General features: G+C 35.8%; 1 protein-coding gene across 3 annotated transcripts in view; it reads right to left on the bottom strand.

Annotated features, from left to right (window-relative positions):
• Positions 1–6,287: 6,287 nt before the first annotated feature.
• The window catches only part of CERT1 (ceramide transporter 1), a 131,439-nt gene continuing 117,937 nt past the window's right edge, over positions 6,288–19,789 (bottom strand). For all 3 annotated transcript variants that reach the window (XM_059916595.1, XM_059916594.1, XM_059916593.1), the window contains 6 exons: positions 16,914–17,046; positions 15,996–16,066; positions 12,684–12,812; positions 12,007–12,136; positions 10,639–10,775; positions 6,288–7,185 (listed from right to left, as the gene is read on the bottom strand). In XM_059916595.1, the coding sequence (XP_059772578.1) occupies positions 10,648–10,775; positions 12,007–12,136; positions 12,684–12,812; positions 15,996–16,066; positions 16,914–17,046 (591 nt within the window). In that variant the 3' untranslated portion in view covers positions 6,288–7,185; positions 10,639–10,647. The remainder of the gene's footprint in view (positions 7,186–10,638; positions 10,776–12,006; positions 12,137–12,683; positions 12,813–15,995; positions 16,067–16,913; positions 17,047–19,789) is intronic.

Here is a 19,789-nt window from a genome sequence, read left to right on the forward strand (position 1 = left end):
TCACTGAAGAAATCAAAGAGGAAATCAAAAAATACCTAGAGACAAATGACAATGAAAACACGACGACCCAAAACCTATGGGATGCAGCAAAAGCAGTTCTAAGAGGGAAGTTTATAGCTATACAAGCCTATCTCAAGAAACAAGAAAAATCTCAAGTAAACAATCTAACCTTACACCTAAAGAAACTAGAGAAAGAAGAACAAACAAAACCCAAAGTTAGCAGAAGGAAAGAAATCATAAAGATCAGAGCAGAAATAAATGAAATAGAAACAAAACAATAACAAAGATCAATAAAACTAAAAGCTGGTTCTTTGACAAGATAAACAAAATTGATAAACCTTTAGCCAGATTCATCAAGAAAAAGAGGGAGAGGACTCAAATCAATAAAATGAGAAATGAAAGAGGAAAAGTTACAACGGACACCGCAGAAATACAAAGCATTGTAAGAGACTACTACAAGCAACTCTATGCCAATAAAGTGGACAACATGGAAGAAATGGACAAATTCTTAGAAAGGTATAACCTTCCAAGACAGAAAGAGGAAGAAATAGAAAATATGAAGAGACAAATCACAAGTAATGAAGTTGAAACTGTGATTACAGATCTTCCAACAAACAAAAGTCCAGGACCAGATGGCTTCACAGGTGAATTCTATCAAACATTTAGAGAAGAGCTAACACCCATCCTTCTCAAACTCTTCCAAAAAATTGCAGAGGAAGGAACACTCCCAAACTCATTCTATGAGGCCACCATCACCCTGATACCAAAACCAGACAAAGACACTACAAAAAAAGAAAATTACAGACCAATATCACTGATGAACATAGATGCAAAAATCCTCAACAAAATACTGGCAAACAGAATCCAACAACACATTAAAAGGATCATACACCATGATCAAGTGGGATTTATCCAGGGATGCAAGGATTCTTCAATATATGCAAATCAATCAATGTGATATACCATATTAACAAATTGAATAAAAACCATATGATTAGCTCAATAGATGTAGGAAAAGCTTTTGACAAAATTCAACACCCATTTAGGACAAAAACTCTCCAGAAAGTGGGCACAGAGGGAACCTACCTCATCATAATAAAGGCCATATATGACAAACCAACAGCAAACATCACTCTCAATGGTGAAAAACTGAAAGCATTTCCTCTAACATCAGGAATAAGACAAGGATGTCCACTCTCGCCACTCTTATTCAACATAGTTTTGGAAGTCCTAGCCACAGCAATCAGAGAAGAAAAAGAAATAAAAGGAATAAAAATTGGAAAAGAAGAAGTAGAACAGTCACTGTTTGCAGATGACATGATACTATACATAGATAATCCTAAAGATGCCACCAGAAAACTACTAGAGCTAATCAATGAATTTGGTAAAGTTGCAGGATACAAAATTAATGCACAGAAATCTTTTGAATTCCTATACACTAACAATGAAAGATCAGAAAGAGAAATTAAGGAAACAATCCCATTCACTATTGCAACAAAAAGAATAAAATACCTAGGAATAAACCTACCTAAGGAGGTAAAAGACCTGTACTCAGAAACCTATAAAGACACTGATGAAAGAAATCTAAGATGACACAAACAGATGGAGAGATATATACCATGTTCTTGGATTGGAAGAATCATCAATATTGTGAAAATGACTATACTACCCAAAGCAATCTACAGATTCAATGCAATCCCCATCAAATTACCAGTGGCATTTTTTACGGAACTAGAACAAAAAATCTTAAAATTTGTATGGAGACACAAAAGATCCTGAATAGCCAAAGCAATCTTGAGGGAAAAAAAAAACGGAGCTGGAGGAATCAGACTCCCTGACTTCAGACTATACTACAAACCTACAGTAATCAAGAAAATATGGTACTGGCACAAAAACAGAAATGTAGAGCATTGGAACAGGATAGAAAGCCCAGAGATAAACCCACACACCTATGGTCAACTAATCTATGACAAAGGAGGCAAGGATATACAATGGAGAAAAGACAGTCTCTTCAATAAGTGGTGCTGGGAAAACTGGACAGCTACATGTAAAAGGATGAAATTAGAACACTCCGTAACACCATACACAAAAATAAACTCCAAATGGATTAAAGACCTAAATGTAAGACCGGACACCATAAAACTCTTAGAGGAAAATATAGGAAGAACACTCTTTGACATAAATCGCAGCAAGATCTTTTTTGACCCACCTCGTAGAGTAATGGAAATAAAAACAAAAATAAACAAATGGGACCTAATGAAACTTAAAAGCTTTTGCACAGCAAAGGAAACTATAAACAAGATGAAAAGACAACCCTCAGAATGGGAGAAAATATTTGCAAATGAAGCAACTGACAAAGGATTAATTTCCAAAATATACAAGCCGCTCATGTAGCTGAATATCAAAAACAGAAACAACCCAATCCAAAAATGGGCAAAAGACCTAGACATTTCTCCAAATAAGATATACAGATTTGCAACAGACATATGAAAGGATGCTCAACATCACTAATCATTAGAGATATGCAAATCAAAACTACAATGAGGCATCACCTCACACTGGTTAAAATGGGTATCATCAGAAAATCTACAAACAACACATGCTGGAGAGGGTGTGGAGAAAAGGGAACCCTCTTGCACTGTTGGTGGGAATGTAAACTGATACAGCCACTATGGAGAACGGTATGTATGTTCCTTAGAAACTAAAAATAGAATTACTATATGACCCAGCAATCCCACTACTGGGCATATACCCTGAGAAAACCAGAATTCAAAAGGACACATGCACCCCAATGTTCACTGCAGCACTATTTACAATAGCCAGGTCATGGAAGCAACCTAAATGCTCATCGAAAGATGAATGGATAAAGATGTGGTACATATATACAATGGAATATTACTCAGCCATAAAAAGGGATGAAATCGGGTCATTTGTAGAGATGTGGATGGACCTAGAGACTGTCATGCAGAGTGAAGCAAGTGAGAAAGAGAAAAACAAATATCGTATATTAATGCATATACATGGAATCTAGAAAAATGGTACAGATGAACTGGTTTGCAAGGCAGAAATAGAGACACAGATGTAGAGAACAAACGTATGGACACTAAGGGGGAAAAGCGGGGGGGTGGGGGTGGGGGTTGGTGACGGTGGGATGACTTGGGAGATGGGGATTGACATGTATACACTAATATGTATAAAATAGATGACTAATAAGGACCTGCTGTTTAAAAAGTAAAGAAAAAAAAAAAACTACACCGTATTTACAGGTTATATTCCAAAGCCAAGCCTAAGGCAAAAGCTGCAGTAAGTTAAAATTATTCTTGAAAAACTTCTTAGAAGTGTGCCATGAGGGTGACAATACTATTTCTCTGTCAATTAACCCAACACAACAGCCAGATTTTCTCTCCAGCATCCCCTGAGATTAAGTAGTTGGCTTGTATGTGAGGTCATATTGTTTGGATGGTATTTCTCTTTGAACACCAGGAGAGAAATATGCTCAGTGCCTTTCAATATGGAGGAAACCAATGACCGAGTGAACTGCAAATCCACACTTCCCATCTCATGGTGGTTCTAGGGCATAAGTTCCCTGAGTGTAGCAAGTGGAGCTGGCCATGTTATTTAAATAAATGAGGGATGATTTTTTATGGTTAAACGCATATAGCTAACTTTCATGTGTGTATGACTGGCTGGGTTTTAGAAACACCCAGTTGCATATGGCTTCACTCTCTAGCAACTGAAAAAAAACTTTTGGACCAGGGTCCATAGGTTAAAAAAAAAAAAAAAAATCATTTAAAACTGTAACCTACTACACACACACACACACACACACACACGTCTGTGTGTGTATATACAATACATGCATATACATACATATGCATATATATGTAAAAAGGTTCACAAAATATTTACAAATATTTACCTTTATTACATCCTATGTATTTGATCTATTCCGTTCTGTTCTACTTTGTTAAAATTTTTTTAGGTTGCAACTCAGTAGCTTTCTTGATGCCCAACCGGGTTACAACATACAGTTTGAAGAACATTGAACTGGAGTATTTCAAGCTCTTAACTACTCAGAGAATTATGTAGGGCAGTACCTGGGGGTTAAGAAAAACAATCAAGCAGCACATTTGTCCATAATATTTTAATACTTTTCCACTTTTAAATACTGGTTTTAATTTTGTGATTGTAACATGGAAGATCCAACTTTATTATTTTTTAAAAACATCACCAGGATCATAAAGCTATTTAGAATACACTCTACACACTCCCAAGGTACTTTAAAATGATTATGTTTTGAGTCTGTAGATGAACAATGACAATAATCCAAATACACTGTCTGTACAACTTGGATCAAATACTGGTGAAAGTGTTTAACTGGACAAACAACTGATAAGCTTAAAGATAATCAGCACAATTTCACAAGAGAACCAGCTCAGCCCAACTAAAATTTTCTCAATAGCAATTGACACTGATGTTGTATAGGAGTACAAATTAGTTGATGAAACTGAACAAATGGGAATCCCATTCCTCCTTTTCCTTCTTTTGTATTCCTACATCCCTCCCAGTCATCCTCTTCCTTGGTCTGGCTACCCCTGTGGCGAACCCAAATCAAGAGCTGCTATGATCACCCTCCACCTCAAAATCAGGAGCCCTGAATTCCAAGTGAAATACTGTGCTCTCTTGAACTGTACAGTGGGCACTCAGGGACAAAACCCCTCATCACCAATATTTTTCATGTTTCTATCACAGTACAAAAGAGTAACTGAGTAGAAAAGTGAGTAAAATGATAACTTTTTTTTTTTGCTTGGGGAAGAGAAGTAGGAAATAACTGTGGATGAGAAAACATCATGTATATTCAATATGTAGGAATTAGCCTTATGGAAATAATTCTAGAGGGTCTGAATGCTGTCTAAAGGTCTAGTACCTCTCCAAATTTTGATCTCTTTTAAACTCCTTTCATATTCCCCAACTCATTTCTAAATCTGGTTGGGCAGGATTAACCCTAGTGAAGTACCAGTGCAATTATCTTTTTCTTTCCTTCTTTTTTTTTAATACAAATATTTTTCCTGTAATCATTTTATTTACAGAATTGCAAAAGTATATCGTTAACATTTAGTGCAAATGCAACTAATGTAGATTTAGACACTGCTCTGTAAACTTTCCATACCTTTGTAAAATAAAGCTATCCAATTTAGTCATGATAGTACCAGAAATGGCAAACAGAGAAACATTTATAGTGGGCATATAGAATTGTTTTTGAAGATTCCCATCAGTGGCTATGGTGAATAAACCTTCCCTCCCCAACCCTCCCATACTCCCAACCCTAATCCCGCAACTGATTGTAAAATAAAATACACATTTGAGGTATAAACTTCTCTTTTTTAAACATCACAATATAAAATGTTAACTGGTGATGTAGTAAACTGATAAGATAATTTGCCTAAACTAGCATTACCACCATGTAGGCACTTTTTCCTTGTAGTCAAATTATGAATAGTATTTTTCTGTAATAAGGCATATTCCATGCACATCATTTAGAGAAAGGTAAATTAAAAAATAGAAAAGATTTATGGAGCATGAAATCTGCGTGCATGTAATGTAAGCATATGTTTTATATGTATTTTCCTCTCTGTACAGACTAATAAATACCACTTTATCTGATGCAAGTAATTCACTTCCAGGATTGTGTATATTAAGTGATCAGACTAATCCCATCATTAAATTATCACCTTGCATTTATCATTAAGACTCCATTACCATGTAGGAAATATATACAGGACATGTTCCACGTGACATGATTTTCTGCTTTACAAAATGGGTCTGGTTTCTGTGTTTCTATAGAGATGAACAAGTCAGCAAAGCATCTACAAAATGCCTCTGATTTACGTAAGCACATTTGTGTATAAACACAGTGAAGATTCTGAAGTGGGCAGTCATTTCTACTTCAATGAGTACCATTCCCTGCCTCTGCTCCATGTTTCAGGGTTTTTCAAAGGGGCCTAAAACTAAAAAAGGTATTTTACGTTTAACTTCTTACAGCAACTAAAGAAAGAATTTCAGTTTGAATCACAAGGACTTCTTTACTGCCCTGCTGAAGTTTCTGATCAAGAGGCAAACAGGAGCGGTGCCCACATTTTCTATGCATATCTTGCAACGTATCTTTTAAACTGACCCAAATTAGAAGAACAAACACGTGTTACTGAATACTAGAAATATAGAATCAAATGCCAAACTCAAATAGTGAGATTTGCTGGAACATGTAATACCGTATATCCTCTCACAAATTTCAGGAAAACATGAGCTCATTTTATTCTGACCGTTTTACCAGAAAGTAGTTTATGCCTATAAGGTTGTACAGATGTTTCTGTTTGGAGGCAGGCAGAACCAATTTAGAAATTACCAAATTGTGTTTGTAACAAACTGAAAAAAATTTGTAGCACACAGTACACAACTAAAAATACAATAGAAATATAAAGATATCTGGAGAAAAAAATAAAGCTTTTCACTCTTTCTCCATCAGAACCAAAGTTCTTCATGGGAGTAAGACTATAGAAAAGGCGAAATCACAGGTTATTGACAGCCCTCAGTTATTAAGAGACACTTTACATGACAACATGAATTATTATAGAAATCAGCAGCAATGAATTCTATGATTATACAAAGCAAAAAAGTCAAAAAATTCTGGACACAGATTTGACTGTAGGCCTAAAAAAAGAACCCCATCCAGAAATTTGGTGCACAGAAAGCACATGCCCCACGTGCGTCCAACTTTTGTGCTTTTATCTTTTGTGCACAAAGCCTGGTACAACTGAGGATCTTAGGCCAAACCATAGTAAATTAAAAATTCTGAAAAAGTTTCCAAAAATTAAAGCATCGATTCCTAGTTGTGATTCAAAGTTGATTTTTTTTCTCTTCTAGGAGCAAGCAAATAAAAATATAGCCATATACATGTAATTTTACATGTATTTATAGTTATATGCTGAGCGAGGAGATCTAGCAGAAGACAGCTAGTGTTAAGATGTTCAGCTCTGCTATTGCAGTATTTCTTCACTTTTGTACACAAGGCCAAGGTGTTGGGCCATAGACAAGGCTATAGATCCTATGTTCCAGCTTAGAGCATTCAATTTTGTTTTTTAATTTTCTTCCTCCAACATGGAATGTCACACAGCCTTGCTTCAGTCGCTGCAGGGAAGAAAATGGCAGGTAAGACATTCAGCGCTGTATCACTAACAGCTGCTGCAGGACGACCAGAACAGACTCCTACCTTCTGAATTCTCATAATGCACAGAATCTTTATCGAAGCTTATATTTTAAGGATTTTTCACCTTTAAGAATATAAAATTATTCACTCTACATATTTGAAATTTATCCTCAGAAAGGAATAGAAGGTATAAGAAATGTTTTGAAAGTTAGAAAAAACTAAAAAGGGCAATGTGCTACAAGAAGCAAAGAGGGAATCAAGTAGAGGTTCTGGATCTGTATCCCATAAACTGGAATTTCCTTCTTCTTAGTGTTCAATAAAAACTATGCTATACAATATCATTTATCAGGAATTTTAAAAATCTATTTAGGCTATGGGAAAGAGGTCTGCCTTATCTTAAGAAATACTGTGTCAAATGAGTTTAAGAGTTTTGACTAAGTTTTAAATATCTTTGGGCCTCATTAACTCTTTATGGAATTTCTCTAAAGATGATACACACTATTGAAAGTTACTATTTCTCCATCACCAAAATTAAGAATGTTAGCTTTCCTAAGGTTTCAGTGCTAGGATCCACTTCATACATACATCTTCTGAAATTATTATGAAACAGTTATTACTTCAGGTAAATGAAGATTTACTTTAGGTAAATGAAAATTTGGTTCTCTGCCAGAAAGAAGCTCAATCTGGACTCAAAGGCCAGAGCTAAGTTTTGGCCAGTGAGTCTTTCCAGTTCTATCTTTACACACACACACACACACATGTCCACAAACAATGCTACCATCTCCTTCCCCTAAGATGAATTCTTTTCCAAGGATTTCGAGCCCTTCCCTCTAGGTCCACAAAAGAAGAATGTGTACACTCGTGGGCGCACACACAGTCAGTCAATAAAACAATGCCCCAAATCCAACAGTTTAGAGGCAAATGCTGTGGACATGTTAGCATGTATTTTGCAAATATTTTCAAAATTATTCTTCTCAAACATAGTTGAGAGCATGTTTTATTATATAACTGCATTCTGATTTCTTTTGCTTAATACCCAGTTATATTTTCTACCCTTCTCTGCAAGGCTGAAGGTAGAGGTGAAGAGGGAAAACAGATACAGCTGCAAGCTTGGTCTTGGTTTGAGCAAACAGCAACTCTAGAAATCTTAAGGCTGTGGGGAGAGACACCCAGCTAAGTAAGGTGACAAGCCTGCTGCCATCATGTGGCATCAGGTTTATTTGATAAATACAATGCAGTGACAGAATCAATAAGAAGTTATGTGTCCAGATCGAGCCATAACAATTCTAAAGTACAAGATATCCTAAAAATAGTGCATTTTGGCAGTGCATTTATGCTTTAAGAGAATCCCTCAAAGGTCAGGCTTTGTCCCAAACACTAACCATTCAGAGAAGTAAGACTAGAACCTATTTAACATTTTCATGTAACCTGTTTTCCTGGGAAAAGCTACATATCTGGGACATCAATGCACTAACCCTTGTGTTACTGTTTGAAAATAAATTTAGGCTTTGAGGTCTTTTTTTTAAGAAATAGCACACTATAAACATTATCAGAAACCAGACTTAATTAAAAGTATAGTCACTACAGTTGACCCTTGAACAACATGGCTTTGAACTGCGCACATCCAACTTATATGCAAATTCTTTTCAGTACTACACGATCTGGGGTTGGTTGAGTCCTCGATGCAGAGGCACCTAGGACATGGAGGGCGGACTGTAAGTCATACTCAATTTTCATCTGTGCAGAGGGCCAGCGCCCCTAACCCTCACGACGCTCATGGGTCAACTGTATATGGTTATTAACTATATTATTTTTATCTAAAGAAATTGACTCAAGAATATAAACTTCTCAGCCAATGATTTAACAGTCAATGTAGGTGAGCATGAGAGGATGGTCATAAATACTTACTGCTTGTGAATTATACTTTGGTAATATCTATTACAAATTTAAATGTTAACACTCAGAGTTTCACAGAAATTGAATTATACAAATGGTTCTCAAATGGATGAAAAGATGCTCAAATTCATTTGTAACAAGAGAACTACTACAGTTTTGTTTTCTGGCCACACCACGTGGCTTGTGGAATCTCAGTTCCCCGACCAGGGATTCTGGAATCCTAACCACTAGGCCACCAGGGAACTCCCAAGAGGACTACAATTTAAACTACACTGGGAGAGTATTTTTCACCTATCAAGTTGGAAAAAAATCAGAAAGTTTTATTTCATACATTGTGTGAGAGGGTCAGAGAAACAGGCACTCCAACATGTTATTGCTAGTGAGATGGTAAATTAATACCAACTCTACAGAGGCCAATATCTAAATTACAAATGCACAAGCCCCCCAGAAGTGCCAGCAGTGTCACATCTAGTAATCTACCCACATACAAAATGACACATGGATATGACTGCAGTACTGTGTGCTCTAGCAAAAATTAAAATCAACTTTAACATCTACAAATGGAGAATTGGTTAGATAAACTGTGTACATCCATACAAATGGGATTCTACATAGCCATAAACAAAGAATAAAGCAGCTCTGCACCAATACGGAAAGACCTTCAAGATAAAGCATATGCAGAAGCAAGATGCAGAACCCTGTATAGAGTATGCAATTTTTTTCAATAACTGTAAGTGTATGTGTGGGAGGAATACACTTGTATTTGCTTATTCAGGTGAAAATGAAACATCTCTGGAAAGACACAAGAAGCTACTCACAGCGGCTATACACTTGTGTGCGTGTGTGTGGAGGGCGAGTGTGGTGGTGCAGAACTGGGTGAGCAGGGGACGGGGGATGAATTTTACTGCGTATCTTTTCATACTTTTGACTTCTGAACCATGTTAACATGTCACTTATTTAAGAAAAATTAAAGAGTTCAGCTCCTTGTACAAAAATAGTCAGTGCAGCATTATTTGACAGTAAAAATATGGAACCAACCAGACATTAACATGGGACAGTGGTTAATAAATTCTGCAACATTTATACAATAGATGTTAAAAGAATGAGATGGTTTTGTACGTCTCATATCTTTATATGGACTAATAGTCAAGATATATTAAGTAGAAAAAGAAAGCTGCAAGATAATGCTTTGAAAAAAAAATTACTAGATATATGTCAATTCATATGTACAAGTCTGGAAGAATATACGACAAACCTAACACTAATTTCTGGGAAGGGAGAAACATAGGGGATTTGTACTTCTGAAATTTTATAGTTCTATAATATTAAAATTTCCTTCAATTAAGCAATCATTATCTAACATAATCAGAAAAAATAATGAAAAATTAAGTTTTAAAGGGTATAAAAACTACAACTCTTCACATCTGGAAACATCATGTAAAAGAAACTACTTTCAAAAATTAACTAACTTGTAATGTCTGCAGAGCCATGTTAGTCTATAAAGCTTAAAAAAAGGAATAACATATATTTTCCAGTACCTGTTAATACTAGAACAAAATAGGTTTTCCTGCAGTTTTTTCTTGTACGTAAGAAGTAAAACGTTTTAGAAACTTTGGATACTCTCGCTTTGCCACTGCCCTTAACACTGAGGCTGGTGCCCATCCTCCAGGGTTTACTGTGAGACAAAGGAAAATGAAAACTGTTAAGATAATTCTCCAAATATGCATAATGCACTCATTTTGTTCCTTTGTTTTTTAAAAATTCCTCACATTGAAAAAGCATCTCTTAAAAGTCTTGACCACTCAGTCCTTAGTACTGTACTAACCACCAGATGAGAACAGATAACAAATAAGAAAGCATTTATTACTGTTCTAAAATGTTCTTAAATTATAAGCAAATATTAGTATAACAACACTTTAGGTTACTTAAGGCAGATTGATTCAATGAACTCTACTATAATCAAATAGTAACTTGCTCAGGCATAGTTGTCTCTTTAAACATACTAGCAGTGATGGCCCTGTATAAAGAAGGGTTGAAAGTTTGATTAGAGGGACTCCAGTAACTACTGCAGGTAGGAAACAGGTGTAGCAAGGAACCATAACAAGTGATAAACAGGGCTGTCCAGCAGTAGGCCAATGTGAAATAAGTAAGTCACTAGCAACTAAGAAAGAAGCAGGGAGCAAAGATTCAGAAAACTAAAAAGCCTGACAACAAGAAAAAGAACTGTTCACCTGAAACTAACATAATATTTTATATCAACTATTATTTCAATTAAAAACAAAAAAAGACACAAAAAACCCAAAATTATAAAGTAAAAAAGAAGAAGAAAACTATTTCCAGTAATCCAACAACCAAGCAACAATTCAATATTAACACTTTGTTGTATTTCTTTCCAACTTTTCATATATATATTCTTTTCTTCTTTTAAAAATTATTGAAATGGTATTTTATATGCTTTTTCTCACCCCACTTAACATTATGTTGTAAACATTTTTCTAAATCACTAAATGGTCTTTGAAAATTTGGGGGAAAAAAAGAAGTGTTAATTTTCTTTCTCACTGTTGCTTATTTTCCTAATTACACATATTCTATTAGGCAAATATCTAATAAAACGGTTCTTAAAACCAATAATATGTAACAGTGATCTAAAGATGAAGTTTAAAAATTTACCTATCCAGCCCCAGCTTCAGAATTCCTGATACAGCAGTTATTCAGACATGTATATTCTGAAAGATTCCCGATAATTTTGATATACATCTCTCCAAATTAAAAATTACTAAATCTAAAGGATAAAAACTAAAAAGACATTTGTAAATGGTATTTATCCAAACTGTCAGTTATCATGTAGATCACAATAAAAACATCCATATTACCAAAAGTAGCAAAAACAAAACCAAAATACATACCATTAGCTACATATGTAATCTTGCATAGAATGTTGTCCCTGCTAATCTCCTGGTTTCCCTCTGGCGGGCTTACCAAGGTTTGACAAATCATAGCAATATTTATTTTGGCACGCACACATCGATTGTTTAGCTGCCAAAACAAAAAATAAAAACAAAACACCAGTGTAGAAGATACCCAGTATTCTGTAACCTCTTCTGGTCTAATTCTACATTAGATTAACCAAAACCATAACTCATCTACATCTCCAACAAAATCTCATAAGCACTAATAAAGAATACATGCCAAGTTGATATGACACCAGGAATGGTTTTCCCCCCTCTTAAGTAGTAAAAGGAGCTAAATCGAGGTAGAAACCACAGAGGTTTTGCCAGTAGTTGATCATGGCTTGAGAGACAACTGTGAGAAGTAGCCTACCTATACTACCCATTCAGCTGTCTCATCTAACCTCAGGAGGAAAGGAAAACAACCCTGCTGGGATGCTCATGGCCATGACTGTTGCCCTCAGATAACACAGTGGCTATACTCTTCCAAGAAGCCAACTTTAATAAACAAAAATTTAAGAAGCATTTTCAAGTCAATTATCTCTGTATGTGTGGTATGCGTTTATCACTTTTGCCCTGTGTTGTATATTTAGCTTTGTATCGTACAATTATACACATTTATACAATGTACTTACAGGAGCACTGTTGTGATCCACAGAAAAATTACAAACTATCCAAGTTTCCGGGTCATTTTCAGTCAAGGCTGGTATCTTTCGAATGGCAGAAAGATATAATACGTCCCGCTGAGAAGCAGGCCACACTCTCTGTGGAAGAAGTACAAATCTTTTGAAAATTTGAACTTTTTTTTGGCTGCGCCACATGGCATGCGGGATCTTAGTTCCCTGACCAGGAATTGAACCCTCACCCCCTGCAGTAGAAGCTCGGAGTCTTAAACCACTGGACCGCCAGGGAAGTCCCCAAAATTTGAACTACTTTTTATTCATATATAATATGGAACTAACAAAGAAACAGGTGTAAAACTAATAAATGCCTTTGTTTAAGGTAACATCTGTCAAATTTTAAATGGAAAGCACCCACCAAAGGATTGATTATGAACACTGAGTTAAAGGCTTTGAAGAACATACTAAAGGAATAATGTTCTGCTATTTCTTTTTTTTTTCTTTTTTAAATGTTTACTTATTTATTTGGCTGCTCCGGGTCTTAGCTGTGGCATGCAGGCATGTGGGATCTAGTTCCCCAACCAGGGATCCAACCCTGGCCTCCCTGCATTGGGAGTGAGGAGTCTTAACAACTGGAACACCAGGGAAGACCCTATTTTTCCTTCTTTGTAAATTTGGTAATATATACATAACATAAAATGCCATAAATAATTTTTAAGTATACAATTCAGTGGCCTTAACTATATTCACAATGTTATGTAAATACCACCACTATCTAGTTCTAAATGTGTCATCACTCCCAACAGAAACTCTGTATCCATTAAGCAATCACTCCGCATTAGCCCCTCCCACAGCCATTAGTCCACTTTTTTTTTTATAGTTTTTATTTTTGGCTGTGCTGGGTCTTCGTTGCTGTGCGTGGGCTTTCTCTAGTTGCGGCGAGCGGGGGCTACTCTTTGTTGCAGTGAGCAGGCTTCTCATTGTTGTGGCTTCTCCTGTTGCAGAGCACAGGCTCTAGGCACACAGGCTTCAGTAGTTGTGGCACGCAGGCTCTAGAGCACAGGCTCAGTAGTTGTGGTGCATGGGCTAAGCTGCTCCGCAGCATGTGGGATCTTCCTGGACCAGGGCTCGAACCCGTGTCCCCTGCATTGGCAGGTGGATTCTTAACCATTGTGCCACCAGGGAAGCCCCATTAGTCCAATTTTAAGTATAGTATTAAACCTCTGTTTCAACTGTTCAGAGCAAAGATTTTAAAAGCAAATATATTAGGGAAACAGGATGCTCCTTGATATCATAATCATATTTAAAGAATTCCAAACCAGTAATTTAATCTTCCAACTTCATGGTATGCATTCCAACATACTGTTGGAATGACATGGAACCTAGGTCTCTGAAAACTGGGACTATGTACTTTTTAAAAAATTATTTATTTATTTATTTATTTATTTTTGGCTGTGTTGGGTCTTTGTTTCTGTGCGAGGGCTTTCTCTAGTTGTGGCAAGCGGGGGCCACTCTTCATCGCGGTGCGTGGGCCTCTCACTATCGCGGCCTCTCTTGTTGCGGAGCACAGGCTCCAGACGCGCAGGCTCAATAATCGTGGCTCACGGGCCCAGTTGCTCCACGGCATGTGGGATCTTCCCAGACCAGGGCTCGAACCCGTGTCCCCTGCATTGGCAGGCAGATTCTCAACCACTGCGCCACCAGGGAAGCCCCAGGACTATACACTTCTAAATGAGAGAAAATACGTACAGGGTCTTTCCCGATTGCTGAATTTAATAAATCGCCAACAATTCAGTGTCAATACAACACAAAGCATTTGCAAAGTGAAATGGTTCATCTTTTAAAGATACAAAATTTCATTAAGTTGATGAAAGTAGTACTGGGCAAATGTATGTGAAGACAGTAATAAATCAAAATGTGGCCATATTAGAACTAATGGATGCAAATCCACAAGGATGATGGTAAGACAGAAATTTAAAGAGTGAGAATGACAAACATCAAGAGATGAGTAGCCCTTTTTAAGACCATATTATAAAAGAAGCCAAATTTAAAGAGAAAGATGTTGTATAGTTATTGGATTTTGTTGAAAAAATTATGCCAGGACAATTCATTTATTCAAACAATTACAACTGTAACTTAAATTTTGTTACATATAAAGTACATTATTTTAATAATTTTTAGTTTTATTTTTCCAGAAATAATCCTAATATAACCTATATATTCCTCCCCTCCATCTACTATTTACCAAGTGAAGTACTTTCAGCAGACCATTTTCCAGGATCAATTATCTTCACAGAATAAGAGTCTTCTGATTCTAAATGACTGGTCATTTATTTTCATTGCAAGTTACAGGACAACTAATATTTTAAAGTCTACTAAATTTTAGACTTCGCTTTAGACCCCCCCTAAATCAGTAGGTTGAAACAGAATCTTCATTGTTATATATTTCTTGAGTAGCTGTCATGTAAAAGGAAGCCTAGGTCATAGTCATTAAATATAAGATGCCTCAGATGACAAGACTGAGCTCAAGTATACACAGCAAACCTAAAATATTTTCAAATATTCAGCTCAGTTAAAAATTATTTTAAAAAAGAAAAATGAAGTACTTACTGAATTATCATGTTTCTTATATAACATACAATATTGTTTTTGGTGGATCTCTACAAATTTTTAATTTATTTTATTATTGTTTATTCAATATAATATTTGGCAATTTTCAGAAAGGAAACAGAGCAGAAGAAGATAAGAGAAATATTCTATAATTTAAATATCTATATTAACAGAGGAAGAAATGAAGTGAAAGGCAACCAATTTAAATGACAATGTTTCTTTGTGCTCTGGTGTATGACCATCCTCTCAATAGCTGATGCTCAGCAATTTTCCCTTGATGTCAGATAATCCACTTAGATCACGTTTACTTCTGAGTCTTAACATAGACTAATAACATACTTCGCATTTCTCTATTATTCTCACAGGAAACTGATTCACTTTCATATTTGGTAATTCATCTATCTCCTCTAGAGACTAGATGCTAGAAAAACATTTAAGTGGATTTTCAAACTTTCTTTTCTAGACTTAAAGTTTGCATAACTAACTGTATATCTTTGTCAAACACACTGTTTCTGAATATTTCTCAGGTTCTTATTTTCACCCATTTCTGCTTTAAATGAACTGAAATTACCTTTCAAATACATGAAATTCATGAATTATTAATAAAGTCTTTAAATCTTTTGTGGCACTTAATTTCCTCACAAATTTTACTTTAGAGAATTTATACGTCTCTGTTTGAACTATGCTGGAATCCTTTTGGGATGAAAAGATATTTACCTTGTGCGTTTGATAAATGATGATTGCATTATCAGCTAAAGTTTCCACCACATGAAAGTTTTCTATAGTTGCTGCAATGAAGAAAAAAATGTTAGTAGTCAAAAAAGATATATTACCTTTTCCCAGAATGTGATTACTGAGAAAGTCAATTACAAATGGACACTATACCAAAATGAACAGGATCCTGCCCTACATAGGCTAAGTCCAAATGGAAAGCGGTTTAGTATTAGGGCTATAGATGGTGGCTGTGAGACCTAATCACCAGGAAATCTCATTAGCTTCCACTGCAAGAAACCAATTCTAATCACCATTTCATTACTAGGGCACAAATTATTCCCTAACACTATGACCCCTCCCCTCCCTATAATCCTTCATTTATTGAAGCTGAATAAGCTGTTCTACTTAGGTTTAGGTGACTACGTTTGTGAGAGTGTCAAACTGCCATTGATAAACATGTTGTTCAGAAGTACCCATATTTATGAAATTCGATGCCTGAGGGGATCAAATAACTCTAAACAAACCACAGCAGGATTCATCTACAATTTATCATGGAAACAAAAGAGTCTAGGAAAAGAGAAGATGATAAAACAGAAATCTTTTATTTTAGTCCTGGCTTTTCCACTAATTAGTTCTGTGCTCTATGACAAGTCACTTGAGCTATCTGAATTTTACTTTATTACCTACCTATCACACAGGATTATTGAGGTAGCAGATCAAATGCTATAACTTACTGAGAAGCATTTTGTACAGTGAAAAGCTCTACTTAAATGTAAGGTATTATCAGTTCCCTACACGATTCTCCAGATATTTTCTATATTGACTTTGTAAACCATAGATCAGATGTAGAAAACCAGGTTAGATTTGGTATTAAATTCAAACTAATAATTTTATCAAAATATGTTAATAATGGCAGCTTACTTTCCCAATCATTGCGAACATCAACATTCCAGAAGTAATTGCAGACCTCATGTCCTGTAACACCTTTAACTGCGTGGGTAGCTTTCAAAGGATCCAGAACAATCCCGTTTTCTTCTACTTCCCTTCTGTATACCTAGAGGATATATTTTAAAACATGTTAATACATATTGATAATTACCTTAAATATAAATGGATTAAATGCCCCAACCAAAAGACACAGACTGGCTGAATGGATGCAAAAAACAAGACCTGTATATATGCTGTCTACAAGCGACCCACTTCAGACCTAGGGACACATACAGACTGAAAGTGAGGGGATGGGAAAAGTTATTCCATGTAAATGGAAATCAAAAGAAAGCTGGAGTAGCAATTCTCATATCAGACAAAATAGACTTTAAAATAAAGACTATTACAAGAGACAAAGAAGGACACTACATAATGGTCAAGGGATCAATCCAAGAAGAAGATATAACAACTGTAAATATTTATGTACCCACCACAGGAGCACCTCAATACATAAGGCAAATGCTAACAGCCATAAAAGGGGAAATCGACAGTAACACAATCATAGTAGGGGACTTTAACACCCCACTTTCACCAACGGACAGATCATCCAAAATGAAAATAAATAAGGACACACAAGCTTTAAATGATACATTAAACAAGATGGACTTAATTGATATTTATAGGACATTCCATCCAAAAACAACAGAATACACTTTCTTCTCAAGTGCTCATGGAACATTCTCTAGGATAGATCATATCTTGGGTCACAAATCAAGCCCTGGTAAATTTAAGAAAATTGAAATCGTATCAAGTATCTTTTCCGACCACAACGCTATGAGACTAGATATCAATTAAAGGAAAAAATCTGTAAAAAATACAAACACATGGAGGCTAAACAATACACTACTTAATAACCAAGAGATCACTGAAGAAATCAAAGAGGAAATCAAAAAATACCTAGAAACAAATGACAATGAAAACACAACGACCCAAAACCTATGGGATGCAGCAAAAGCAGTTCTAAGAGGTAAGTTTATGGCAATACAATCCTACCTCAAGAAACAAGAAAAATCTCAAATAAACAACATAACCTTACACCTAAAGCAATTAGAGAAAGAAGAACAAAAAAACCCCAAAGTTAGCAGAAGGAAAGAAATCATAAAGATCAGCTTAGAAATAAATAAAAAAGAAATGAAGGAAACAATAGCAAAGATCAATAAAACTAAAAGCTGGCTCTTTGAGAAGATAAACAAAATTGATAAACAAAATTGACAATCCATTAGCCAGACTCATCAAGAAAAAAAGGGAGAAGACTCAAATCAATAGAATTAGAAATGAAAAAGAAGTAACAACTGACACTGCAGAAATACAAAGGATCGTGAGAGATTACTACAAGCAACTATATGCCAATAAAATGGACAATCTGGAAGAAACGGACAAATTCTTTGAAAAGTACAACCTTCTGAGACTGAACCAGGAAGAAATAGAAAATATAAACAGACCAATCACAAGCACTGAAATTGAGACTGTGATTAAAAATCTTCCAACAAACAAAAGTCCAGGACCAGAAGGCTCACAGGCAAATTCTATCAAACATTTGGAGGAGAGCTAACACCTATCCTTCTCAAACTCTTCCAAAATATAGCAGAGGGAGGGACACTCCCAAACTCATTCTACGAGGCCACCATCACCCTGATACCAAAACCAGACAAGGATGTCACAAAGAAAGAAAACTACAGGCCAATAGGACTGATGAATATAGATGCAAAAATCCTCAACAAAATACATGCAAACAGAATCCAACAGCACATTAAAAGGATCATACACCATGATGATCAAGTGGGGTTTATCCCAGGAATGCAAGGATTCTGCAATAAACACAAATCAATCAATGTGATACACCATATTAACAAATTGAAGGAGAAAAACCATATGATCATCTCAATAGATGCAGAAAAGGCTTTCGACAAAATTCAACACCCATTTATGATAAAAACCCTCCACAAAGTAGGCATAGAGGGAACTTACCTCAACATAATAAAGGCCAGATATGACAAACACACAGCCAACATCATTCTCAATGGTGAAAAACCAAAACCATTTCCACTAAGATCAGGAACAAGACAAGGTTGCCCACTCTCACCACTATTATTCAACATAGTTTTGGAAGTTTTAGCCACAGCAATCAGAGAAGAAAAAGAAATAAAAGGAATCCAAATTGGAAAAGAAGAAGTAAAGCTGTCACTGTTTGCAGATGACATGATACTATACATAGAGAATCCTGAAGATGCTACCAGAAAACTACTAGAGCTAATCAATGAATTTGGTAGAGTAGCAGGATACAAAATTAATGCACAGAAATCTCTTGCATTCCTATACACTAATGATGAAAAAACTGAAAGAGAAATTAAGGAAACACTCCCGTTTACCACTGCAACAAAAAGAATAAAATACCTAGGAATAAACCTACTGAAGGAGAAAAAAGACCTGTATGCAGAAAACTATATGACACTGATGGGAGAAATTAAAGATGATACAAACAGATGGAGAGATATACCACGTTCTTGGATTTGAAGAATCAACATTGTGAAAAATGACTATACTACCCAAAGCAATCTACAGATTCAATGCAATCCCTATCAGACTACCACTGGCATTTTCACAGAACTAGAACAAAAAATTTCACAGTTTGTATGGAAACACAAAAGACCCCAAATAGCCAAAGCAATCTTGAGAAAGGAAAACGGAGCTGTTGGAATCAGGCTCCTGGACTTCAGACTATACTACAAAGCTACGGTAATCAAGACAGTATGGTACTGGCACAAAAACAGAAATATAGATCAATGGAACAGGATAGAAAGCCCAGAGAT

Source organism: Balaenoptera ricei, chromosome 3 (genome assembly GCF_028023285.1).
Source record: "Balaenoptera ricei isolate mBalRic1 chromosome 3, mBalRic1.hap2, whole genome shotgun sequence".
Classification (NCBI taxonomy): Eukaryota; Metazoa; Chordata; class Mammalia; order Artiodactyla; family Balaenopteridae; genus Balaenoptera; species Balaenoptera ricei.